General features: G+C 38.1%; 2 protein-coding genes across 2 annotated transcripts; both read left to right on the top strand.

Moving 5' to 3' along the window:
- The first annotated feature begins 359 nt into the window (after window positions 1-359).
- Window positions 360-15204, top strand: LOC131342046 (integral membrane protein 2C-like). The gene is made up of 6 exons (XM_058372763.1): window positions 360-531; window positions 1104-1226; window positions 2328-2516; window positions 3862-3987; window positions 4136-4283; window positions 14336-15204. Exons 1-6 carry the CDS (start codon window positions 439-441, stop codon window positions 14434-14436), a joined length of 780 nt encoding a protein of 259 aa, XP_058228746.1. The 5' UTR covers window positions 360-438; the 3' UTR covers window positions 14437-15204.
- Window positions 15205-19179: 3975 nt separating this feature from the next.
- On the top strand, window positions 19180-23272 carry gpr55a (G protein-coupled receptor 55a). The gene is made up of 2 exons (XM_058418016.1): window positions 19180-19516; window positions 21339-23272. The coding sequence occupies exon 2, from the start codon at window positions 21340-21342 to the stop codon at window positions 22240-22242; it is 903 nt and encodes a 300-aa protein (XP_058273999.1). The 5' UTR covers window positions 19180-19516; window position 21339; the 3' UTR covers window positions 22243-23272.
- The last annotated feature ends 4348 nt before the right edge of the window (window positions 23273-27620 follow it).

Raw genomic sequence — 27620 nt, 5'->3', positions numbered from 1 at the left:
TATAATGGCTGGTGATTTTTCTTGGACCTTCATCATCTCCACTGTCCACAACACTGCTGGTTGTTCTATTTGCACATAATGGAGATTCAGAAACACCATTTTCCAATTGAATTTAACTAAAATGGATTTCATGGGGATTAAAATACATAACTGAATAATTGTCCATTGTATGAATAATACAATAAAATAATGGAAATAGACATATTTAGCAGATAAACTTGAATAAAGTCCTGACTTTGCCGTACACCCACATACGCATTTAATTGTATAATATTTCATTATTTCAAATCCGAGAAGGGAGGGGCGTTGCGGCTTTACAAATCGGAAATAAAAGAACAGCAGCACTTCCGGTTGATTTCTGGTGTGTGTGTGTGTGTGTGTGTGTGTAAGGTGCGGGGTCTCGCGCTGTAACGGTGCGGGTGAAGCTGCAGCTCCATCATGGTGAAGATCAGCTGCGCGGCAATAAACGGCGTTAAAGCCGAGAAAGAGGAGCGCGAGGGACCGGAGCGCATCTACATCCCGCCGCAGCATGTGAGATAATTACAGGCTTCTTTATCATCATCATCATCACCATCATCATCATAATCTTTATAACATTCATTAATATTGTTAATATAAATACCCTGATACATTTTGTCATGTATCTTCATGTATAATAAACGGTCGCGTGCCGGGGAGGAGTAGACCTGCACCAGCGGTTAAAGCTTTGATCCTCACACTAAATATTATTATAGAAAATAATAATGTCCGTTATTACACAACCACACATACACACACCGCAGATGGACTGATTAATAATGTAGAAAATGTAAATGTATTTCTGTAAATCTGTAAACATGTAATCATATAAATGTACACATTTTGGCTATGGAACACTTGACGTCATGCTTCTGGGTTCCGCAGTGACGTGTGCAGATCCGATTGGTACATTTATACTTTTATCTCAGCTCTGAAAAAAAATGCTTTCATGTGTGTGTGTGTGTGTGTGTGTGTGTGTGTGTGTGTGACATGACCGTAACACACTGTATGTGTTGTTAGACCAGCAGGCCGGACCAATTACTCTCTCTCTCTCTCTCTCTCTCTCTCTCTCTCTCTCGCTGCAGGTGGGCGTGTTCCGGCGATCGTCTCTGAGTGGACTTTGTTGTTTACTGATTGCTCTCATCATTAGCACCTGCAGCCTGGTGTACGCCTCAGTCTACATCTACCGCTATTATATTGTCCCTCAGGTACACACACGCACACACATACACGATACATGATTTAATAAATGTGTTCTTTTTGATAGACATTACACTGATCAGCAATAACATTATGACCAGCAGTCTAATATTGTGTTGGTCCCCCTTTTGCTGCCAAATCATCCCTGACCCGTCGAGGCATGGACTCCACTAGATCCCTGAAGGTGTGCTGTGGTATTTGGCACCAAGATGTTAGCAGCAGATCCTTTAAGTCCTGTATGTTGTTAGGTGTGGTCTCTATGGGACAGACTTGTTTGTCCAGCACATCCCACAGATGCTGGATTGGACTGAGATCTGGGGAATTTGGAGGCCAAGTCAACACCTCAAACTGGTTGTTGTGGTCATCAAACCATTCCTGAACCATTTCTGCTTTGTGGCACAGCGCATTATCCTCTGAAAGAGACCACAGCCATCAGGGAATACTGTTTCCATGAAAGGGTGTAGATGATCTGTAACAATGCTTGGGTAGGTGGTACGTGTCAAAGGAACATCGACATGGATGCAGGACCCAAGGTTTCCCAGCAGAACACTGACCAAAGCAGGACACTGCCTCCACCGGCTCACCTTCTTCCCATAGTGCATCCTCGTGCCATGTGTTCCCCAGGTAAGAGACGCACACGCACCCGGCCATCCACGTGATGTAAAAGAAAACGTGATTCATCAGACCAGGCCACCTTCTTCCATTGCTCCGTGGTCCAGTTCTGATGCTCATGTGCATCAGTGAGCCTTGGCCGGCATGACCTGACCTTCCTTGGACCACTTTTGATAGATACTGACCACTGCAGACCAGGAACACCCCACAAGAGCTGCAATTTTGAAGATGCTCTGATCCAGTGGTCTAGCCATCACAATTTAGTCCTTTTCACCAAACTCACTCAAATCCTTACACTTGTCCATTTTTCCTGCTTTTAACATCAACTTTGAGGACAAAATGTTCACTTGCTACCTAATATATCCCACCCACTAACAGGTGCCATGATGAGTATGCTGCTCACAATGTTATGGCTGAACGGTGTATAAAAACATGCAGTTCAAGAGAAATAAAAAGTATTGTTCATTTTGTGTGTGTATGTGGGGGGGTGGGTGTAGGCAAATGAGTCTCAGTTCCGGTGCAATGTGTATTATGAAGATAATCTGAAGGCACCCCAGCACAATCGGGAGGAACTGCAGGAGAATGTCAACATCAACCTGCAGAGCAACTATGAGAGGATTAGCATCAATGCTGGCAACACAAACCCACGCACACGCCCTGCCACCATTATACATGACTTCACCAAGGTGTGTACACACACACACACACACACACCTGTAAGAATGCTCTTTATTGATTAAAGCATGACTCTGAGCATAGGTGCTCCACAGGGGTGTGTCCTCTGCCCCCTCTGTACTCCCTGTTCACATACACAGCTCCTACATTATATTTAAGTTTGCTGAGGTTGCTTCTATCTTGGGTCTCATAATTAATGCAGATGCGACAGCCTACAGAGATGAGGGGGACATTTCCACTTAGGGGTGGAGTCACTTTTGTTGCCAACGGTTTAGACATTAATGGCTGTGTGTTGAGTTCTTTTGAGGGGACAGCAAATTTACACTGTTATACAGGCTGGACACTCACTACTGTACATTGGAGCAGAGGGGCATTTCTTCAGTGTTGTCACATGAAAAGATTTACAAAATATATACATATATACGGCTCTGGAAAAAAATACGAGCCCACTGCAAAATAATGAGTTTCTTCTGTTTTTTTCTTCCAGGGTCATGTATTGGTCAGATGAAGAGTTTTGTTTGATTTTTTGTGAACTGCTGACAATATTTCTCCTAAATTCCAAATATAACTATTGTTATTTAGAGTGTATATTTAAAGGAAATGGCAACACATCAAAATAACCCAAGATCATGCAGTATTACAGAACTTTAATAACTCAAATAAAACAAAATGTAAATCACTTGTGAATAAATTGTGTTAATGCTTTGGATAAATAACATTAAGAGATCAGTATTTGGTGGAATAACCCCGATCTGCATGTGTTTTGGCTCCATGATCTCCACCAGTTTCTCACACTGCTGTTGGGGAACTTTATATCACTCTTTTTACAAAAAAGCAAACAGTACAGCTTTACCTGATGGTTTGTGACCATCAAGATAGATAGATAGATAGATAGATAGATAGATAGATAGATAGATAGATAGATAGAATACCCAAATTAATGTACAAAAATATAACAAAAAATATATCAAATAACAAAATATAAAATATTACAAAATATAGCAGAAATAAATACAGCTAAATACAGAGATTTAGGAATAAATATGGAGAATGAGATGAAAAACAAGATAAGTAATGTGCAAAACAAGTGTTTAAGGTTACAGACCTAGTTGATGTGCAAAAACTGCGTGTTTATGAGTCCTGTACAAATTTCAGTTTATTGAGAGTTCTGTATAAACCGGAGTGTATTGTGTGTAGTGTGTGGTCCATCTTCCTCTTGATGACATTCCAGAGGTTTTCAGTAGGGTTCACATCTGGAGATTGGTCAGTGGTCTCTTATTTTTTCCAGAGCTGTATATATATATAGTGCTAGCAGTACTGTACAGCTACACTCTGTGTGTGTGTGTGTGTGTTTAGGGTTTGACTGCATATCATGACATCACTCTGGATAAGTGTTACATCAGTGTCCTGAACAACAGCGTCGTTCTGCCACCAAGGAACCTGTGGAAACTCCTCATCAATGTGAAACTGAGAACTGGCAATGTATGTGTGTGCGTGTGTAAAAGACAGAGAGAGATGATGTGTGTGTGTGTGTTGTATGCGTGTGAGAGAGAGAGATGGTGTGTGTGTGTGTGTGTTTGTGTGTTTGTGTAAATCTCACCACTGACTGCATCATGTCCCCCTTCTTCAGGAGGCCTCTTTTCCACAGACGTACATGGTTCAGGAGGAGATGGTGGTGTCTGAGCAAGTGATGAACACACGTGACTTTGGCGTCTTCATCCACAGACTATGTGAAGGGAAACCCACCTACCAGATACGCCGCCGCCTCACACGCCGCCGTGTGTTAATAACGTCTTAATTGTCTTAATTATAAGATTCTATAAAGAAGTAGAAGTATTTATTGAAATTCCACAAACTGAAAATATTGAAGAAATTGAAGACGGAAAGAATTTAATAAGTGAAAACCAAAAAACTAAAGGTGGCCAAATAGAACAGAAAAAAGAGTGTGTGATTATAGTGTGTGTGTGTGTGATTATAGTTAGTGTGTGATTACATTGAGTGTGTGTTTATAGTGTGTGATTATAATGAGTGTGATTATAGTGTGTGATTATATTGAGTGTGTGATTATAGTGTGTGATTATAATGAGTGTGATTATAGTGTGTGATTATAATGAGTGTGTGATTATACAGTGTGTGTGATTACAGTGAGTGTGTGATTATAGTGTGTGATTATAATGAGTGTGATTATAGTGTGTGATTATAATGAGTGTGATTATAGTGTGTGTGATTATAATGAGTGTGTGATTATACAGTGTGTGTGATTACAGTGAGTGTGTGATTATAGTGTGTGATTACAGTGAGTGTGTGATTATAGTGTGTGTGTGATTATAGTGAGTGTGATTACAGTGAGTGTGTGATTATAGTGTGTGATTACAGTGAGTGTGTGATTATAGTGTGTGATTACAGTGTGTGTGTGATTATAGTGTGTGATTACAGTGTGTGTGTGATTATAGTGTGTGATTACAGTGAGTGTGTGATTATAGTGTGTGATTACAGTGTGTGATTACAGTGAGTGTGTGTGTGTGATTATATTGAGTGTGTGATTATAATGAGTGTGATTATAGTGTGTGTGTGTGACTATAATGAGTGTGTGATTATATTGAGTGTGTGATTATAATGAGTGTGATTATAGTGTGTGTGTGTGATTATAATGAGTGTGTGATTATATTGAGTGTGTGATTATAGTGTGTGTGTGATTATAGTGTGTGATTATAATGAGTGTGTGATTATAGTGTGTGTGTGATTACAGTGTGTGATTACAGTGAGTGTGTGTGTGTGTGATTATAATGAGTGTGTGACTATAATGAGTGTTTGATTATTGTGTGTGTGTGATTATAGTGTGTGTGTGATTACAGTGTGTGATTACAGTGAGTGTGTGTGTGTGATTATAATGAGTGTGTGACTATAATGAGTGTTTGATTATTGTGTGTGTGTGATTATAATGAGTGTGATTGTAGTATGTGTGTGATTATAATGAGTGTGATTATAGTGTGTGATTATAATGAGTGTGATTATAGTGTGTGATTATAATGAGTGTGTGATTATACAGTGTGTGTGATTACAGTGAGTGTGTGATTATAGTGTGTGATTATAATGAGTGTGATTATAGTGTGTGATTATAATGAGTGTGATTATAGTGTGTGTGATTATAATGAGTGTGATTGTAGTATGTGTGTGATTATAATGAGTGTGATTATAGTGTGTGATTATAATGAGTGTGATTATAGTGTGTGATTATAATGAGTGTGTGATTATACAGTGTGTGTGATTACAGTGAGTGTGTGATTATAGTGTGTGATTATAATGAGTGTGATTATAGTGTGTGATTATAATGAGTGTGATTATAGTGTGTGTGATTATAATGAGTGTGTGATTATACAGTGTGTGTGATTACAGTGAGTGTGTGATTATAGTGTGTGATTACAGTGAGTGTGTGATTATAGTGTGTGTGTGATTATAGTGAGTGTGTGATTACAGTGAGTGTGTGATTATAGTGTGTGATTACAGTGAGTGTGTGATTATAGTGTGTGATTACAGTGTGTGTGTGATTATAGTGTGTGATTACAGTGTGTGTGTGATTATAGTGTGTGATTACAGTGAGTGTGTGATTATAGTGAGTGTGTGATTATAGTGTGTGATTATAGTGAGTGTGTGATTATAGTGTGTGATTACAGTGAGTGTGTGATTATAGTGTGTGATTACAGTGTGTGTGTGATTACAGTGAGTGTGTGATTACAGTGTGTGTGTGATTATAGTGTGTGATTACAGTGAGTGTGTGATTATAGTGAGTGTGTGATTATAGTGAGTGTGTGATTATAGTGTGTGATTACAGTGTGTGTGTGATTACAGTGTGTGTGTGATTATAGTGTGTGATTACAGTGAGTGTGTGATTATAGTGAGTGTGTGATTATAGTGTGTGATTACAGTGTGTGTGTGATTACAGTGAGTGTGTGATTATAGTGTGTGATTACAGTGTGTGTGATTACAGTGAGTGTGTGATTACAGTGTGTGTGTGATTATAGTGTGTGATTACAGTGAGTGTGTGATTACAGTGAGTGTGTGATTATAGTGTGTGATTATAGTGAGTGTGTGATTATAGTGTGTGATTACAGTGAGTGTGTGATTATAGTGTGTGATTACAGTGTGTGTGTGATTACAGTGAGTGTGTGATTACAGTGTGTGTGTGATTATAGTGTGTGATTACAGTGAGTGTGTGATTATAGTGAGTGTGTGATTATAGTGAGTGTGTGATTATAGTGTGTGATTACAGTGTGTGTGATTACAGTGTGTGTGTGATTATAGTGTGTGATTACAGTGAGTGTGTGATTATAGTGTGTGATTATAGTGAGTGTGTGATTATAGTGTGTGATTACAGTGAGTGTGTGATTATAGTGTGTGATTACAGTGTGTGTGTGATTACAGTGAGTGTGTGATTACAGTGTGTGTGTGATTATAGTGTGTGATTACAGTGAGTGTGTGATTATAGTGAGTGTGTGATTATAGTGTGTGATTACAGTGTGTGTGTGATTACAGTGTGTGTGTGATTATAGTGTGTGATTACAGTGAGTGTGTGATTATAGTGAGTGTGTGATTATAGTGTGTGATTACAGTGAGTGTGTGATTACAGTGTGTGTGTGATTACAGTGAGTGTGTGATTACAGTGTGTGTGTGATTATAGTGTGTGATTACAGTGAGTGTGTGATTATAGTGAGTGTGTGATTATAGTGTGTGATTACAGTGTGTGTGTGATTACAGTGTGTGTGTGATTATAGTGTGTGATTACAGTGAGTGTGTGATTATAGTGAGTGTGTGATTACAGTGAGTGTGTGATTATAGTGAGTGATTACAGTGAGTGTGTGATTATAGTGAGTGTGTGATTACAGTGAGTGTGTGATTATAGTGTGTGATTACAGTGAGTGTGTGATTATAGTGAGTGTGTGATTATAGTGTGTGATTACAGTGAGTGTGTGATTATAGTGTGTGATTACAGTGAGTATGTGATTATAGTGTGTGATTACAGTGAGTGTGTGATTATAGTGAGTGTGTGATTACAGTTAGTGTGTGATTATAGTGTGTGATTATAGTGTGTGATTACAGTGAGTGTGTGATTATAGTGTGTGATTACAGTGAGTGTGTGATTACAGTGAGTGTGTGATTATAGTGTGTGATTACAGTGAGTGTGTGATTATAGTGAGTGTGTGATTACAGTTAGTGTGTGATTATAGTGTGTGATTACAGTGAGTGTGTGATTACAGTGTGTGATTACAGTGAGTGTGTGATTACAGTGAGTGATTACAGTGAGTGTGTGATTATAGTGTGTGATTACAGTGAGTGTGTGATTACAGTGTGTGTGTGATTATACTGTGTGATTACAGTGAGTGTGTGATTATAGTGTGTGATTATAGTGTGTGATTACAGTGAGTGTGTGATTATAGTGTGTGATTATAGTGTGTGATTACAGTGAGTGTGTGATTATAGTGTGTGATTATAGTGAGTGTGTGATTATAGTGTGTGATTACAGTGAGTGTGTGATTATAGTGAGTGTGTGATTACAGTGTGTGTGTGATTACAGTGTGTGTGTGATTATAGTGTGTGATTACAGTGAGTGTGTGATTATAGTGAGTGTGTGATTACAGTGAGTGTGTGATTATAGTGAGTGTGTGATTACAGTGAGTGTGTGATTATAGTGTGTGATTACAGTGAGTGTGTGATTATAGTGTGTGATTACAGTGAGTGTGTGATTACAGTGTGTGTGTGATTATAGTGTGTGATTACAGTGAGTGTGTGATTATAGTGAGTGTGTGATTACAGTGTGTGTGTGATTACAGTGAGTGTGTGATTACAGTGAGTGTGTGATTACAGTGTGTGTGTGATTATAGTGTGTGATTACAGTGAGTGTGTGATTACAGTGTGTTTGATTATAGTGTGTGATTACAGTGAGTGTGTGATTACAGTGAGTGTGTGATTATAGTGTGTGATTATAGTGTGTGATTACAGTGAGTGTGTGATTATAGTGTGTGATTATAGTGTGTGATTACAGTGAGTGTGTGATTATAGTGTGTGATTACAGTGAGTGTGTGGTTACAGTGAGTGTGTGATTATAGTGTGTGATTACAGTGAGTGTGTGATTATAGTGTGTGATTACAGTGAGTGTGTGATTATAGTGTGTGATTATAGTGTGTGATTACAGTGAGTGTGTGATTATAGTGTGTGATTACAGTGAGTGTGTGATTATAGTGTGTGATTATAGTGTGTGATTACAGTGAGTGTGTGATTATAGTGTGTGATTACAGTGAGTGTGTGATTATAGTGTGTGATTATAGTGTGTGATTACAGTGCGTGTGTGATTATAATGAGTGTGTGATTATAGTGTGTGTGTGATTACAGTGTGTGATTATAGTGAGTGTGTGATTATAGTGTGTGTGTGTGTGTGTGTGTGTGATTATAATGAGTGTGTGACTATAATGATTGTTTGATTATTGTGTGTGTGTGATTATAATGAGTGTGTGATTATAATGAGTGTGATTATAATGAGTGTGTGATTATACAGTGTGTGTGATTATAGTGTGTGTGTGATTACAGTGTGTGTGTGTGTGATTATAATGAGTGTGTGATTATAGTGTGTGTGTGTGTGTGATCATAATGAGTGTGTGTGATTACAGTGAGTGTGTGATTATAAGGAGTGTGTGATTATAGTGTGTGTGTGTGTGTGTTATTACAGTGAGTGTGTGATTATAGTGTGTGTGTGATTATACTGTGTGTGTGATTATAGTGTGTCTCTGATTACAGTGAGTGTGTGATTATAATGTGAGTGTGTGATTATAATAATGAGTGTTTGATTATTGTGTGTGTGTGTGATTATAATGAGTGTGTGATTATAGAGTGTGTGTGATTGTAGTGTGTGTGTGATTATAATGAGTGTGTGATTATAGTGTGTGTGTGTGATTATAATGAGTGTGTAATTATAGTGTGTGTGATTATAATGAGTGTGTGATTACTGGTATAGTGTGTGTGTGATTATAGTGAGTGTGTGATTATAGTGTGTGTGATTATAATGAGTGTGTGACTATAGTGAGTGTGTGTGACTATAGTGAGTGTGTGATTATAGTGTGTGTGATTATAATGAGTGTGTGACTATAGTGAGTGTGTGTGACTATAATGAGTGTGTGATTATAGTGTGTGTGTGATTATAGTGAGTGTGTGATTATAGTGTGTGATTATAGTGTGTGTGTGATTATAATGAGTGTGTGATTAGTGTGTGATTATAGTGTGTGATTATAGTGTGGGTGTGATTATAATGAGTGTGTGATTATAGTGTGTGTGTGTGATTATAATGAGTGTGTGATTATTGTGTTTGTGTGTGTGTGTGTGAGATTATAATGAGTGTGTGATTATAGTGTGTGTGTGTGTGTGTGTGTGTGTGATTACAGTGAGTGTGTGATTATAGTGTGTGGGGGGGTGATTATAATGAGTGTTTGATTATTGTGTGTGTGTGTGATTATAATGAGTGTGTGATTATAGTGTGTGTGTGTGATTATAATGAGTGTGTGATTACTGGTATAGTGTGTGTGTGATTATAATAAGTGTGTGATTATAGTGAGTGTGTGATTATAGTGTGTGTGATTATAATGAGTGTGTGATTATAGTGTGTGTGATTATAGTGAGTGTGTGATTATAGTGTGTGATTATAGTGTGTATGTGATTATAGTGTGTGATTATAGTGTGTATGTGATTATAGTGTGTGATTATAGTGTGTGTGATTATAGTGAGTGTGTGATTATAGTGTGTGTGATTATAATGAGTTTGTGATTATAATGTATGTGTGATTATAATAAGTGTGTGATTATAGTGAGTGTGTGATTATAGTGTGTGTGAATATAATAAGTGTGTGATTATAGTGAGTGTGTGATTATAGTGAGTGTGTGATTATAATAAGTGTGTGATTATAGTGAGTGTGATTATAGTGAGTGTGATTATAGTGTGTGTGATTATAATGAGTTTGTGATTATAGTGTGTGTGTGATTATAATGAGTGTGTGATTACTGGTATAGTGTGTGTGTGATTATAATAAGTGTGTGATTATAGTGTGTGTGATTATAGTGTGTGTGATTATAATAAGTGTGTGATTATAGTGTGTGTGATTATAATAAGTGTGTGATTATAGTGTGTGTGATTATAATAAGTGTGTGATTATAGTGAGTGTGTGATTATAGTGTGTGTGATTATAATAAGTGTGTGATTATAGTGAGTGTGTGATTATAATAAGTGTGTGATTATAGTGTGTGTGATTATAATAAGTGTGTGATTATAGTGAGTGTGTGATTATAATAAGTGTGTGATTATAGTGAGTGTGTGATTATAATAAGTGTGTGATTATAGTGAGTGTGTGATTATAATGAGTGTGTGATTATAGTGTGTGTGTGATTATAATGAGTGTGTGATTACTGGTATAGTGTGTGTGTGATTATAATAAGTGTGTGATTATAGTGAGTGTGTGATTATAATAAGTGTGTGATTATAGTGAGTGTGTGATTATACTAAGTGTGTGATTATAGTGAGTGTGTGATTATAATAAGTGTGTGAATATAGTGTGTGTGTGTGATTATAATAAGTGTGTGATTATAGTGAGTGTGTGATTATAGTGTGTGTTATTATAATGAGTTTGTGATTATAATGTGTGTGTGATTATAATGAGTGTGTGATTATAATAAGTGTGTGATTATAGTGTGTGTGTGATTATAATAAGTGTGTGATTATAGTGAGTATGTGATTATAATAAGTGTGTGATTATAGTGTGTGTGATTATAATAAGTGTGTGAATATAGTGTGTGTGTGTGATTATAATAAGTGTGTGATTATAGTGAGTATGTGATTATAATAAGTGTGTGATTATAGTGTGTGTGATTATAATAAGTGTGTGATTATAGTGAGTGTGTGATTATAGTGTGTGTGATTATAATAAGTGTGTGATTATAGTGAGTGTGTGATTATAGTGTGTGTGATTATAATAAGTGTGTGATTATAGTGAGTGTGTGATTATAGTGAGTGTGTGATTATAGTGAGTGTGTGATTATAGTGAGTGTGTGATTATAATAAGTGTGTGATTATAGTGAGTGTGTGATTATAATAAGTGTGTGATTATAATAAGTGTGTGATTATAGTGAGTGTGTGATTATAGTGAGTGTGTGATTATAATAAGTGTGTGATTATAGTGAGTGTGTGAATATAGTGTGTGTGATTATAATAAGTGTGTGATTATAGTGAGTGTGTGATTATAGTGTGTGTGATTATAATGAGTTTGTGATTATAATAAGTGTGTGATTATAGTGTGTGTGTGTGATTATAATAAGTGTGTGAATATAGTGTGTGTGATTATAATAAGTGTGTGATTATAGTGAGTGTGTGATTATAGTGTGTGTTATTATAATAAGTGTGTGATTATAGTGTGTGTGATTATAATAAGTGTGTGATTATAGTGAGTGTGTGATTATAATAAGTGTGTGATTATAGTGAGTGTGTGATTATAGTGTGTGTTATTATAATAAGTGTGTGATTATAGTGAGTGTGTGATTATAGTGAGTGTGTGATTATAATAAGTGTGTGATTATAGTGAGTGTGTGATTATAGTGAGTGTGTGATTATAATAAGTGTGTGATTATAGTGAGTGTGTGATTATAATAAGTGTGTGATTATAGTGTGTGTGATTATAATAAGTGTGTGATTATAGTGAGTGTGTGATTATAGTGTGTGTTATTATAATAAGTGTGTGATTATAGTGTGTGTGATTATAATGAGTTTGTGATTATAATGTGTGTGTGATTATAATAAGTGTGTGATTATAGTGTGTGTGATTATAATGAGTTTGTGATTATAATGTGTGTGTGATTATAATAAGTGTGTGATTATAGTGTGTGTGTGTGATTATAATAAGTGTGTGATTATAGTGAGTATGTGATTATAATAAGTGTGTGAATATAGTGTGTGTGTGTGATTATAGTGAGTGTGTGATTATAGTGTGTGTGATTATAGTGAGTGTGTGATTATAGTGTGTGTGATTATAATGATTGTGTGATTATAGTGTGTGTGATTATAGTGAGTGTGTGATTATAGTGTGTGTGATTATAGTGAGTGTGTGATTATAGTGTGTGTGATTATAATAAGTGTGTGATTATAGTGAGTGTGTGATTATAGTGTGTGTGATTATAATAAGTGTGTGATTATAATAAGTGTGTGATTATAGTGAGTGTGTGATTATAATAAGTGTGTGATTATAGTGAGTGTGTGATTATAATAAGTGTGTGATTATAGTGAGTGTGTGATTATAATAAGTGTGTGATTATAGTGAGTGTGTGATTATAATAAGTGTGTGATTATAGTGAGTGTGTGATTATAATAAGTGTGTGATTATAGTGAGTGTGTGATTATAGTGTGTGTGATTATAATAAGTGTGTGATTATAATAAGTGTGTGATTATAGTAAGTGTGTGATTATAGTGAGTGTGTGATTATAATAAGTGTGTGAATATAGTGTGTGTGTGATTATAATAAGTGTGTGATTATAATAAGTGTGTGATTATAGTGAGTGTGTGATTATAGTGAGTGTGATTATAATAAGTGTGTGATTATAGTGTGTGTGATTATAATAAGTGTGTGATTATAATAAGTGTGTGATTATAGTGAGTGTGTGATTATAATAAGTGTGTGATTATAGTGAGTGTGTGATTATAAGTGTGTGATTATAGTGAGTGTGTGATTATAATAAGTGTGTGAATATAGTGTGTGTGTGTGATTATAATAAGTGTGTGATTATAATAAGTGTGTGATTATAGTGAGTGTGTGATTATAGTGAGTGTGTGATTATAATAAGTGTGTGATTATAGTGAGTGTGTGATTATAGTGAGTGTGTGATTATAATAAGTGTGTGATTATAATAAGTGTGTGATTATAATAAGTGTGTGATTATAGTGAGTGTGTGATTATAATAAGTGTGTGATTATAGTGAGTGTGTGATTATAGTGAGTGTGTGATTATAGTGAGTGTGTGATTATAATAAGTGTGTGATTATAGTGAGTGTGTGATTATAATAAGTGTGTGAATATAGTGTGTGTGTGTGATTATAATAAGTGTGTGATTATAATAAGTGTGTGATTATAGTGAGTGTGTGATTATAGTGAGTGTGTGATTATAATAAGTGTGTGATTATAGTGAGTGTGTGATTATAGTGAGTGTGTGATTATAGTGAGTGTGTGATTATAATAAGTGTGTGATTATAGTGAGTGTGTGATTATAAGTGTGTGATTATAGTGAGTGTGTGATTATAATAAGTGTGTGAATATAGTGTGTGTGTGTGATTATAATAAGTGTGTGATTATAGTGAGTGTGTGATTATAATGAGTTTGTGATTATAGTGTGTGTGATTATAATAAGTGTGTGATTATAGTGTGTGTGTGTGATTATAATAAGTGTGTGATTATAGTGAGTGTGTGATTATAATGAGTTTGTGATTATAGTGTGTGTGATTATAATGAGTGTTTGATTATTGTGTGTGTGTGATTATAATGAGTGTGTGATTATAGTGTGTGTGTGTGTGTGTGTGTGATTATAATGAGTGTGTGATTATTGTGTGTGTGTGTGTGTGTGTGTGATTATAATGAGTGTGTGATTATAGTGTGTGTGTGTGATTACAGTGAGTGATGATTGTACAGAATGTGTGTTAACATGTTATAACAATTGTATTGTTCTATATCTGACATGAAACTTCTCTTTTAATCTGTCACATTTTTATCAGCCTAAAACACATGCAAATAAAGTCCTCTCTTTTCCTGCTGCAGGTATCACTAAGCGGGAGGAGCAGATCTGTCACTCTATCCGACACTTTGAGAACACGTTTGTGATGGACACGCTGATCTGTGATGGACACGCTGATCTGTGATGGACATGCTGATCTGTGATGGACACGCTGATCTGTGATGGACACACTGATCTGTGATGGACATGCTGATCTGTGATGGACATGCTGATCTGTGATGCGCCTTAAATATTAACTTCCACATAACATCTCTCTCATTTCTTCTCTTCATGACGTGGTGCATTTTTTCATGCTTTAACTGATTTCCTGATATAAGTGCTTCCATTAATCACCCAGTAGCACTCAGTGTGTGTGTGTGTGTGTTGATATTAACTTACCATCTTGTGAGAAAACACCAAGTATTTATGCTGTATTGTAAAGTATACTCTTAATATAAGATCATGTCACCTGCACATTGAGCCACATTTTAAAATATCTCTAGCTGGCTAAAAATAAACTGTCAATCAACAAAAACACATTTAACTCTCCCACATGTACGGGGAAGTGTATTAATCTTACCATGTGCTGAATGTTGCAGTATGTGTATAATGGATTATTAGCACAGGACCAGTTTATTTCTGTCTGTCCCAGTCAATGCACTTGTTTACTCCATGTAGCACTAAATACTCTGAAACTGTATTCATTTATCTGTATCAATTTTGTTTATTTTTATTTTTATAGTTGAAATATTTATTTTATCTTTACAATGCATGAATCTTTACACATTTACACATTTAAAATATAGATTTAAAATCTTTTTAAATGTGGACTGTGTGACTTTTAAACTGAGCCTTCTCCCAAACTGAGTATTGTAGCTAAACATCTTAGCAAATAAAGAAATTACACACATTATCGCTGACTTATTAGTCTTATTTCTTCAAATAATGAATACTTTTATAGCTTGTTTCAGTTCATTGATGAATGTTAAGACACAAATACAAATATTTGCTAGGATTTGCTAGGATACAAACGCAACACCTTGAGGCAATGGTGTTAATCTCTGGAGACTTTAATCATGTTACTCTGGACACAATATTACCTGCTTTCTCCCAGTATGTGGACTGTAACACCAGGGGAAATAAGACCATAGATTTACTGTATGCCAATGTAAAGGATGCATACAGAGCCACCCCACTGCCTGCACTGGGGAAAGCAGACCACAACCTTATTCTGCTTCAGCCTCACTATAAGTGAGGAGACTACCAACAACCACACGCTCATTCAGGAAGTGGTCTCCTGAGGCTGAGCAGATCCTGAGAGACTTCTTCAGGAACACAGACAGGGATGTACTGCAGGGGCCACACAGTGAAAACATTGAGGATATTGTTGACTGCACTACTGACTACATCAACTTCTGTATGGACGTTGTTGTTCCAGTAAGAACTGTATGCTGCTATGAAAACAACAAGCCCTGGATCACAAGTGACATCAAGGGACTTCTGAACCAGAAGAAGAGGGCCTTTAAGGATGGTGATCAGCAGGAGCTTAAGCGTGTGCAGAAGGAACTAAAAGTCCAGCTCAGGGAGGCGAAGGAGCAGTACAGGAGGAAGATGGAGCAGAGGTTGCAAAACAACAGCATGAAAGAAGTGTGGAGTGGGATGAAGACAATAACCGGATGCAGCTCGAAGCAGGATAACACCATTGAAGGAGGTGTGGGAATGGCGAACCAGCTAAACAATTTCTTCAACAGGTTTGACGACCCCAACTCATTCACAGCTCAGTACACTGCACCCCCTACCCCCACTTCTGCTCTCAATCTACCCACTGAGAACAACTGTGGCACAGAGGAAGAGAATATCCCTCCACCCATGATCACAGCAGCCCAGGTGTGTGGAGAGCTGAGGAGGCTCCATCCCAGTAAAGCTGCAAGCCCAGATGGAGTATCTCCATGATTACTGAAGGCCTGCGCAATGGAACTGGGAGACCCTCTACAGCGCATCTTTAACCTGAGCCTGGAGCAGGAGAGGGTACCTCGGCGGTGGAAAACATCCTGCATCATCCCAGTCCCAAAGAAACCACGCCCTGGAGAGCTTCAGGCCAGTCGCCCTGACGTCTCACATAATGAAGACAATGGAGCGGGTGATGCTACACCACATTAGGCCACAAGTCCGCCACGCCCTCGGCCCTCTGCAGTTTGCATACCAGGAGAAGGTGGGAGTGGAAGATGCCATTACCTACATTCTACACAGATCCCTCTCTCACCTGGACAGCGGCAACAGGGCTGTGAGACTTCTCCAGTGCATTTAACACCATCCAGCTGCTGCTGCTCAGAGACAAACTAACAGAGATGGGAGTAAGCTCACACCTGATCGCGTGGATCACAGACTACCTGACCGGCAGACCTCAGTACGTGAGACTGGGGGATTGCAGGTCTGACACTGTGGTCAGCAATACTGGGGCACCACAAGGGACTGTTCTCTCTCTGGTCCTGTTCACCATCTACACCTTGGACTTTCAGTATAGCTCAGAGCTCTGCCACATGCAAAAGTTTGTAGACGATACTGCTATCGTTGGCTGTATCAGGAAGGGACAGGAGGAAGAGTACAGAAAACTGGTCAGGCCTCAACCTGAGCCTGTAACTATCAACGGGGACTGTGTGGAGTTTGTCAAGACCTACAAGTACCTTGGAGTACAGCTGGATGAAAGAATGGACTGGACTGCCAACACAGACACTCTGCGTGTGAAAGGACAGAGCCGGCTGTACTTCCTAAGAAGGCTGACTTCCTTTAACATCTGCAAAAAGCTGCTGCAGATGTTCTAACAGACTGTTGTGGCGAGTGCCCTCTTCTATGCAGCAGTGTGCTGGGGAGGCAGCATAAAGAAGAAGGACGCCTCACGTCTGGACAAGCTGGTGAGACACGGGCTCGATTGTGGGCTCAGAACTGGACAGCCTGACATCAGTGGCAGAGAGGAGGACACTGAGCAGGCTCCTGTCCATCATGGACAATCCACTGCACCCACTGTACAACATCATCTCCAGACAGAGAAGCAGCTTCAGTGACCGGTTGGTGTCACTGCCCTGCTCCACTGACAGACTGAGGAGGTCGTTCCTCCCCCATGCCATGCGACTCTTTAATTCAACACGAGGTGGGAGGAGTCAGTGCTGACACTACTCTCTCTCTGTACTGGACTGTACAATAAAACACACACTACACACAATACACATCGACAGGTCTGTAACCTTAAACACTTGTTTTGCACATTACTTATCTTGTCTTTCATCTTATTCTCCATATTTATTCCTAAATCTCTGTATTTAGTATTTTTCTGCTATATTTTGTAATATTTTATTTTTTGTTATATTTTTGTACCCTAATTTGGGTATTTTAGTATTTTTGTTATATTCCTTCCTATTTTATCTATTACCTGTGCTCGTGGATACTGCTGGAAGCTGTGAATTTCCCTTTGGGATGAATAAAGTATCTATCTATCTATCTATCTATCTATCTATCTATCTATCTATCTATCTATCTATCTATCTATCTATCTATCTATCTATCTATCATATTTTCACTCGGTATTAATGAGACCATGAGACTCAGTTCAGCAGATGTGGTGAAACAGAAGCTTGGTTTGTTGATGAAACTTCCTGTTTACTAGTCAGTCTACAGCCAGAGAACATTGGTAATCCTACAGGATCTGTGGTCAAGAATAGACAACTCTGGACTGAACCTTTACATTTACATTCATGGCATTTATCCAGAGCTTTGTAGTCTCCCTCAAAAATACACCCTCACACTAAACCTAACCTCGGTGTTCACATCACGCAGGACCTGTCATGGTCCTGTCACATCGACACCGTGGTGAAGAAGGCCCGACAGCGTCTCTTCCATCTCAGATGCTTGAGAGACTTTAGACTGCCTACTAAGGTGGTAAGGAACTTTTACTCCTGCACCATAGAGAGCATCCTGATGGGAAACATCACAACCTTGTTCGGGAACAACACCATGCAGGACAGACGAGCTCTTCAGAGGGTGGTGCAATCAGCTGAGCGCATCATCCGTACCGAGCTTCCTGACCTGCACTCAATCTACAACAAGCGGTGTAGATGTACACAAAGTGCTCTGTGCTGACCCTTTGCTGTACCTGGCAATAAAACTTTTTCTGATTCTGATGTATTGTCACAAACACCAGACAGGAACAAACAAAGTAGTTAAACCCCGGGAGGGGTATGTTTATTAAGGAACACAGAAAACAGGTGGTAAAGGGAAAGAGGGGAATACTCAGCTTGGCACACACGGCGACCGGAGGATGGAGGCAGATGGAACCCAGATGAGATGACCACGCGAAGGAATGGGGTTTTTGGTGATGGAGAAAGGAGCAGAAAGGAAGGGAAGGGAGACTTGGAATGGATAGCGGAGTTAACGATATTCGGGAATGCTTGGGCTATATCTAGTGCTATCGGTAGTGAGTCAGCATCTACATGCGAGACCAGACGAGGAAGGGGTGAAGAAGTGGCGAATAAATAGGGGAGTGCGTGCACAGAGAACAAGGTGCAGGTGAATTCAATTAAAATTCGGGTGAGTGAGTGCGCTGGCAAGGGGTGGAGTCCAGTGCGCCCGTGACATGTATATGTATGTCATGTATTTGTATATTGTGTATATGTACATTGTGTATATGTATTTTGTGTATATGTATATTGTGTATTACAAAATGTGATACATGATCATTCTTTAAAAAATGAATTTAACAGTGTGTGTGTGTGTGTGTGTGTGTGTGTGTGTGTGTGCCACTGTGTATCAGTGTTTGTGTCCTTGTGCAGGTAAACGTGCACTTACATTTGCATTTGTTTTACTTCAAAATGAGGTCACTTCGTAATAAGGAGGAAAAGAAACAATAGTTTAGTTTCTCTCTCTCTCTCTCTCAGTTTCTTTCCTCGTCTGTCTCTCATTTACATTTACAGTAGAATCTTTCTGTGTTTTGTGTCTCTCTCATCATCATCTTAGTCAGGATGTAATAATCCACACGGATATAAGTTAGAGAGAAGCTGTTACAACACTAACCTCTTTTTCTGTCTCTCTCTGTTACTCAGACTTTCTCACGCCTCCACATTTCTTCCATGCCTTTCATTAGCCAGTTGGTTGCTCACAACTGACACAGAGGAGTGAGGAAGTAAAGACAAGTAAAAAGTAGTTTGTCTATTCTGGAGCTAAACATTTTCAGGGTAAGTAGCTGTTTCACTCTGTACACACTCAAATAATTGTCATTTCATAGAGATATTAAAATATGATGAAATTTAAATGAATATAAAATTCTTTTATTCTGCTCATGTGTGAGTCAGATGGTTTTATGATGATAAATATGAATGTCATTTTTAACTTTATTATTTTTTCTCTGTTTCTGTACGTCTGTAAAGCTGCTGTCAGACAATAGCTATTGTTAAAAGCGCTATACAAATAAACTGAATTGAAATTGAATTGAAATGAATCAATCAGCAGAAACTTGAGAAATCAAATCTTTTTTCACAAAATATTTTGTTTATGGATTTAAATGTGAGAGGTTTTGAAAAACACATTTTTGTGTTTTAAACTCCGCAATCTTGTAATTCCTCAATCTTCATTCTGACATGCCATGTGGTCTTTCACCTCTTTCGTGCATGCGCACGCACGTGTGTGTGTGTGTGTGTGTGTGTGTGTAAAATTCTTATTAATCAGAAAAAAAAATCAGTTTGAACTGAAACTAAACACTGTAATCTAACAGGTCTGAGGGACACTCGACAGGTGCTGCTGCTTTTCTCTAAAATATTTATAAACACATTTCTAAATATATTATACATATTATAATTAAACTGACCTTACAGCTGTTGCGATGGAACTAGATATACTTTATCTAGTTCCATCTCAACAGCTGTAAGGTCAGTTTAATTATAATTATTTTTGATCATCATCTAAAGACATGACTGTTAACCCTATGTAACATATAAATGTACATTTTAAACTTTGTCATTTTATTCTGAATTTTTATTTTCCTGTAAAGGTGCTTTGGGGAAATGTCCACTGTGAAAAGTGCAAAAGAAATAAAATTAATTTGGACTGAACTGAATATATAAGAAAGTATGATCAGCTGAACCTGGGTCTATGATAACCAAAACAGGATCAGGTTCACAAATTCAAATAGGAACTAGAATTCATCCATCCATTGTCTATACCCGCTTTATTCCTAATTAGGGTCACGGGGATCTGCTAGAGCATATCCCAGCACACATATCCCTGGCGAAAGGTAGGGTTACACCCTGGACAGGTCGCCAGTCCCTCACAGGGCCACACATATAGAAAGACAACCACACACACTCAATTTAGAATTACAAATCAACCTAATGTACATGTTTTTGGACAGTGGGAGGAAACTGGAGTATCTGGAGTAAACCCACACAGCACGGGGAGAACATGCAAACTCGGAACTAGAATTCAATTCAATTGAATTTTACATATAAAAATTAAAAAATCAGTGTGATTATAAATACTTACAGAATTCAGGTGTGGAAGAGTGGAAGAATAAGAACAAACAGAACTGAGTGTGTTTACAGAATGTTCAGCAGAGTCCAAACAAGACACAGGGCAGTCTTTGATATTTAATTAAATATTTAATTTAATTATTATAATTACAATAATTTATATTACAGCAGCAGCTCAAAAACAAATCTAAATAATCAAGTTGAGAATAAATATATAAGAACAAGCGAAACTTGAAAATAATTTGTTTTTGGGAAATGTTAGTGTGTCCAAGAGAACCATCAACAGGAGCAGAGAGAAAGTTAGAGGGATCCTTTAGAGGTGGATCAGACACCAACATCAGATATCTTTAGTTTCTTTTGTTTCTCTGGACTCTGACTGAGGTATTCAGGGCTAAGTAGAGCAGTTTCTATGTGAATCAGTGTGTTCCTCTTGTGCTTGAATGAAGTGTGTGTCCCTTCGTTGTGTTTTTTAGCTTTATTGCTGTTTCAGTGTGTTTAACTAAAGTGTGTGTTTCTCTTCCTTCTGTTTCAGTATGGAAGGCTGCAGAGACTGGGTGCATTGTGTACAATTTGTCTTCTACATTCCCGTCCTCGTCGCTGGTTTTCCTTTAAACATGGCCGCCCTGTGGCAGCTCTTCTTCCGCGTTCGTCAGTGGAGTGAATCCACCATTTACCTGCTGAACCTCGTCATTAATGACTGCCTGCTTCTTCTTGCGCTCCCTTTTAAAATCATGGCTTACAGCGAGCCATGGAAACTCGGAAGCTTTTCCTGCTCGCTGTTCGAGAGTTTTGTCTACGTCAACATGTATGGCAGCATCCTGCTGAGCGTGTGCATCTCTGTGGATCGCTATGTTGCTCTACACTTTCCCTTCCGCCAACTGCGATCCAAAAGGAAGGCTGTGTCCATCTGTGCAATTGTGTGGACATTAGTGTTTGGATTTAGCTACCCAGTTTACGATTTTCATCCAGGCAGCAGTAACGAGTCCTTCTGTTTCCAGAACTTTTCCAGTCAGACATGGGGTAAACATTGGATTATAGTGTGTGTGGAGTGTGTGTTTTGGGGCAGTGCCGTTGTCATGGTGTTGTGCTCGGTGAATGTCGTTAAAATCCTGCATGATTTACGCAAACGGAACCCTAATGATGCTAAACTGCGAAACAACAAGAGTGTAAAGATTGTGCTCAGCAACCTGGTGGTGTTCCTTTTGTGTTTTATTCCCTATCACATCACTGTGCTTCTTTATTTCTACATTAAACAGAAAAGAATCAGTACAGATTACAGTAAACTGCGTGAATTTGTCCACGTCAGTCTGTGTGTGAGCAGCGTGAACTGCTTCGCTGATGCAGCCTGTTATTATTTCATATTGAAAGAAAACCTGCAGACCGCACAGCAGGACACCAGAGTTAATGCTCACAGCATGCACAGTGACACACACTAGGAGGTGCAGATATTTGAAGGAGAAAAACACAGACATAAAACCTGAATCTGCTAAAATGAGAGCGTTACATATGAATGCATGCTTTTATTTTACTGACACATTTTACACCAGGGGTTGTGGGCATGGCCACATACACTAACTGGCATTAATAAATGAGAAACGTAAATCTCATACACACAAACAAGACGGTGACAACTACGGGCGGTTTGTCTTATTCAGCTATGATGGTCAATGAGTTTTAGATTCAGAATCTGTCCAATAGGAGATTTAGACACACTTAGATTAGATTTAGACACAACAGGCGCTGAAATTAGACATTGTTGTATAAAAAGCAGGAAAAATTAGAGGGAGGTTTAGCCAGAGAAAATCTGCAAAGAGTCAAATAAACTTTCTGGAACAAATGATCTTTCACTCAGTTTATTGCCCCTTTTTTAGATCAGAGCTCAGAGCTGACCAGCGAGTCCAAGCCAAACTGTATTCTTTTATTGTGGTTTCTTTGTTTCTGCAGTGATGAGTGTAAGCTTGGAGTCATTTAAAGCAAAGAGCTTGGGCTATTATCTGTGTGGAGTTTTACATCTTGTCCATGTTTTCTCCCAAACTTTTGCACTCATGAGTTGGTTTGTGAACAGGAAGCTGTTTCTAGCTAGAAATGTCAGACAGACAGACAGGCAGACACACATGCAAACACAAACACACACACACACACACACACACATTCCTGTCACACAGCAGTGCAGCTGCAGCTCTTTTGCGTTAACTGAATAAAGACGTTGGGCTGGTAAACCACTTCCCGTTTGAATGAATGTAAACAGTTTTATGTTTTATGGTATCTAAGTTCCGCTTTGAAATTCAAATCTCTTTTAACAAGGCTTTAAAATGTGCACTGTATGCTAATAATAATAATTGACATATTTTATGAAATCCATTTTCTGTAAATGTATGTTTTTTTCTGTTTGTTTTTAAGATGCATGAGGATGATTTAAATTATATATATTTTTTATTCTGTTGTTTATTAACATCAATAAACACAATGAGGTGCAAACAACTGCCTACTGCCACTACAATTATAGTGTAATAATAATAATTATAATGATAATAATACATTAAATATATATATAAATAAAATAAAATTAATTTACAATTAATAAAATAAAAATTGGATATTGTTGTTGTAGTTGTTGCTGCTGCTAATCATCATCATCATCATTGATTTGTTGATTAGTGAAGGTTAGTGAAATTCAAATCTTGCTTGTGAATTAACTGGAACAAAAACAATTTAACTGATAGTTTTAAATACTCTGGAAAATATCCAGGTAAATGTGATTAAACTTCAAAATACCAAGATATAAAGGAGAAAGTACATAACTGTAGTGATATAAAAACTTCAGTGAGTTTTCAATAAATCCATTATTTTTATTAGGAACTAATATGGAGCTGTGTTACTGACATTATGGCATAAATATTTATTACATGATCTGCTATCTGTATGTCAGTGTTTCGTTTACAGAATACAGATATGTATCTTAATATGAGCTGCTGTCATCTGAAGCCCTGACAGTGACACGCTAAACTCCAATGATTGCTCTACAGATACAGCTCATAAATATGTCCTACATATATTCATGCTCTTAGCATTTTTAGGTTCAGGCAGTCTTCACTCTGTCAGAACATGGAGTTCCTTGTTATAGATTTAGATAATGATGATGCCATGCGGTCACTGAGGTTAGTGTCTCCTTTAGACTAGCATCCGGTCCAGGGTGAATTTCCACCTTGCACACATTTCTCAGGACAGACTCTAGGCCCACTGCCACCCTGACCAGCATAAAGCCATTACTGAGCATGAAGATGAAGATAAAGCTCAGTAAGGTGTTTGTACCGGATATGTGATAGTTCTTAATTAAGTCCATGAGTTTTGATGTGTCTTAGTTGTCTGCTTTAGTAGCACTCACGACACAGAGAGCATAATTTCGGTTACCATAGTTTATTCTTCCAAGTCAATAAAGAGGTACACTTTGTCCATTTCTCTTGCAGCAAAATCCTTTCTTGAGCAATGGCGTCTTCTTAACAACTTATCCACATGCTCTACTTGTACACCAACTTACAATAACGGTAAACTCTAAATGGTCAACAATGAAATGCTACACCGAAGACTTTACACCAAAGATGGTAGACGGTCAAAAGCTTTATTCCCACGGCTTGTCTACATCTTATATTCTTGTTCACGTGGCCCCAGCATGACTAGTTTGTGTCTTTACCACGTGGCTTCGGCATGGCTATTCTACATCTTATACACGTGCCCCCAGCATGGCTATCCCTTTAGCTACAAAAAATGATGTCATTAAGAACATGTACATTATAAAACAAATATAAACCAAGGAAATATTTACATTAAACAACTAATAAACAGAAACACTCTAACGATATATTTACACAATAAAAATGAAGTCTGGCTCTTACCAGTGTTTTTATTCTATGTACTTCTTCTTCTTCTTCTTTGGGCTTTACCCTTCAGGTGTCTCCACAGTGAATCATCTCTCTCCACCTATCCCTATCTTCTCCATCCTCAACACTTACACCCACTAGCTTCATCTCCTCATTTATTACATCCATATTCCTCCTCTTTGTCCTTCCTCTTTTCCTCCTGCCTGGCAGCTCCATGTCCAACATTCTCCTACCAATATACTCACTCTCCCTCCTCTGGACATGTCCAAACCATCTTAATCTGTCCTCCCTAACTTTGTCCCCCAAACGTCCAACATGAGCTGTCCCTCTGATGTCCTCGTTCCTAATCCTGTCCAACCGTCTCACTCCCAAAGAGAACCTCAACATCTTCAGCTCTGCTACCTCCAGCTCTGACTCCTGTCTCTGTCTCAGTGATACTGTCTCTAAACCATACAGCATGGCCGGTCTCACCACTGTCCTGTATCACCTTCCCCTTGATTCTCGATGATATTTTTCTATCACACAGAACTCCTGACACCTTTCTCCACCCATTCCAACCTGCCTGCACTCGCTTCTTTACCTCTTTCCCACACTCTCCATTACTCTGGACTGTTGACCCCAAGTACTTCAACTCCTGTACCTTCTTCACCTCTTCACCCTGTAATCTTACTGTTCCACTTCCCTCCCTGTCATTCACACACATGTACTCAGTCTTACTACCACTGACTTTCATTCCTCTTCTCTCCAGCACAAACCTCCACCTCTCCATGTTTTCCTCCACCTGCTCCCTGCTCTCACTACAGATCACAATGTCATCTGCAATCATCATTGTCCAAGGAGACTCCTGTCTGACCTCCTCTGACAACTGGTCCATCACCATAGCAAACAGGAAGGGGCTCAGAGCCGATCCCTGATGCAGTCCCACCTCCACTCTGAACTCCTACAGCACTACAGTACAGTACACTACAGTACAGGTGTACTGACCTACAGCACACCTCACCACTGTCCTGCTCCTCTCATACATGTCCTGCACCACTCTGACATACTTCTCTGCTACTCCTGACTTCAATTTTCAATTCAGTTCAATTTATTTTTTATAGCACCTTTTACAATGGACATTGTCTCAAAGCAGCTTTAAAAAAGAAGATAAACACAGAAAGGAGAGGGGAATAAATAAATAAACAAACAAACAAATAAATAAATAACTATAAATAAAAATAAATTATTAAATTAAATTATTAAACTATTTTATCCTTATTTTATTTTATCCCTAATAAGTAAGCCTGAGGTGACGGTGGCAAGGAAAAACTCCCTGAGATGATATGAGGAAGAAACCTTGATAGGAACCAGGCTCAGAAGGGAACCCATCCTCATTTGGGTGACACTAAACAGTAAATAATGTAACTGTAACTGATTAATGTCCTTTCTATAAAAGAAATCAATGATCCATGAGGAACTATGAGGTCAGTGTAGTTTCTGAGGTCATTATAGACACTAATTCCTTGTTGTCACAAGCTGACAGATGAAATGGAAGATCTGTGATGGTGTGAAAGTCCCAAGTGGCTCTGTCCATGGCTGTATCCTGGGTCACAGGCTGTCCACATAGATCTATCCACAGCATCAGTGACCACCACCAAGCAAGGAGACTCTGACCAGGGGTAGAGGCAGTGGTCATACTGGAAACTCAGAACACTGAGAGCTCAGGAGTGGGGTGTATAGCTCGACAGAGAAAGACAGAGAGAGAAAGAGACAGATATTAAGTATGCTTCTAATCATGTGATGTTTAAAGACAATGTAGATTATGTGTAAAGTGCAGGCAGGGACTCCGGCAAGACTAGTTATGACATCATAACTAAAAGGGAGATCCAGAAGGTGACAGACATGAAGGCTTCCCGGGACATAAAGCGTCCAACCACTTCACAGTCAATGACCTGAGTGACTAAACAAAAGTGTCTTCAGCCTAGACTTAAACATTGAGACTGTGTCTGAATCCCGAACACTAATTGGAAGGCAAATTCAAATCAAATTCAAATTCAAATTTTATTTGTCACATACATTTACATACACAGTACGACATGCAGTGAAATGTTTTTTCACGACTGTCCAGTATGTAAACATTTATAAAAAAATGTATATGAGAAAGAGATCCATAAAAAATAAAGATAAAAATAAAACTAGAGTATCTTAAAAGTATAAAAATAGAAAATAGAAAATAAAGTAAAATAAAAATACAATATAGATGAATAAAAATAAAATAAAAATATGAAAATATAGGTGTAAATAAAAATATAATATAAATAAAAAATAAAAATATGAAACTATAGGTGCAAGTATATATATATATATATATATATATACATAAATGCAGACATGAACATGAAGGGATGTTTGTGTATATGGCATATATTGAGGTGATCCAGTGTTTATCATTAAAGTGTCCATGTGCTGGAATAATTGTATAAAGTGACTTGGTGCCAGTCCAGTGTCAAAGTGTCAGTTTGTGCAAATGTGCGAGGTTGTGCAAAGTGATGAAAAGTGATGAAAAAAAGCAGAGAGAGTCCCCGTATCTGTATCAAGTTCTAGGTGTTCCAGACTCCAAATGGCCTGCGGGAAGAAGCTCCTCCTCATTCTCTCTGTGTTTGCCTTCATGGAGCGGAAGCGCCTTCACAATCTTCCTGGCCCTGAACCGGCACCACTTGCTGTAGATGTCCTGCAGGTCAGGGAGCTCGGTGTGGATGGTATGTTCAGCTGAACGCACCACTCTCTGGAGGGCTTACCTGTCCTGCATGGTGCTGTTCCCGAACCAGGAAGTGATGCTACCTGTCAGGACGCTCTCAGTGGTGCAGGTGTAAAAAGTCTTTAGCACCTGAGAGGGAAGTTTAAAGTCCCTAAACCATCTCAGGTGGTATAGACGCTGCCGGGCCTTCTTCACCAGG

The sequence above is a fragment of the Hemibagrus wyckioides genome, linkage group LG20 (assembly GCF_019097595.1).
Source record: "Hemibagrus wyckioides isolate EC202008001 linkage group LG20, SWU_Hwy_1.0, whole genome shotgun sequence".
Classification (NCBI taxonomy): Eukaryota; Metazoa; Chordata; class Actinopteri; order Siluriformes; family Bagridae; genus Hemibagrus; species Hemibagrus wyckioides.
The sequence above is the reverse complement of the archived record's forward strand: the minus strand, read 5'-3'. Positions and strand labels throughout refer to the sequence as shown.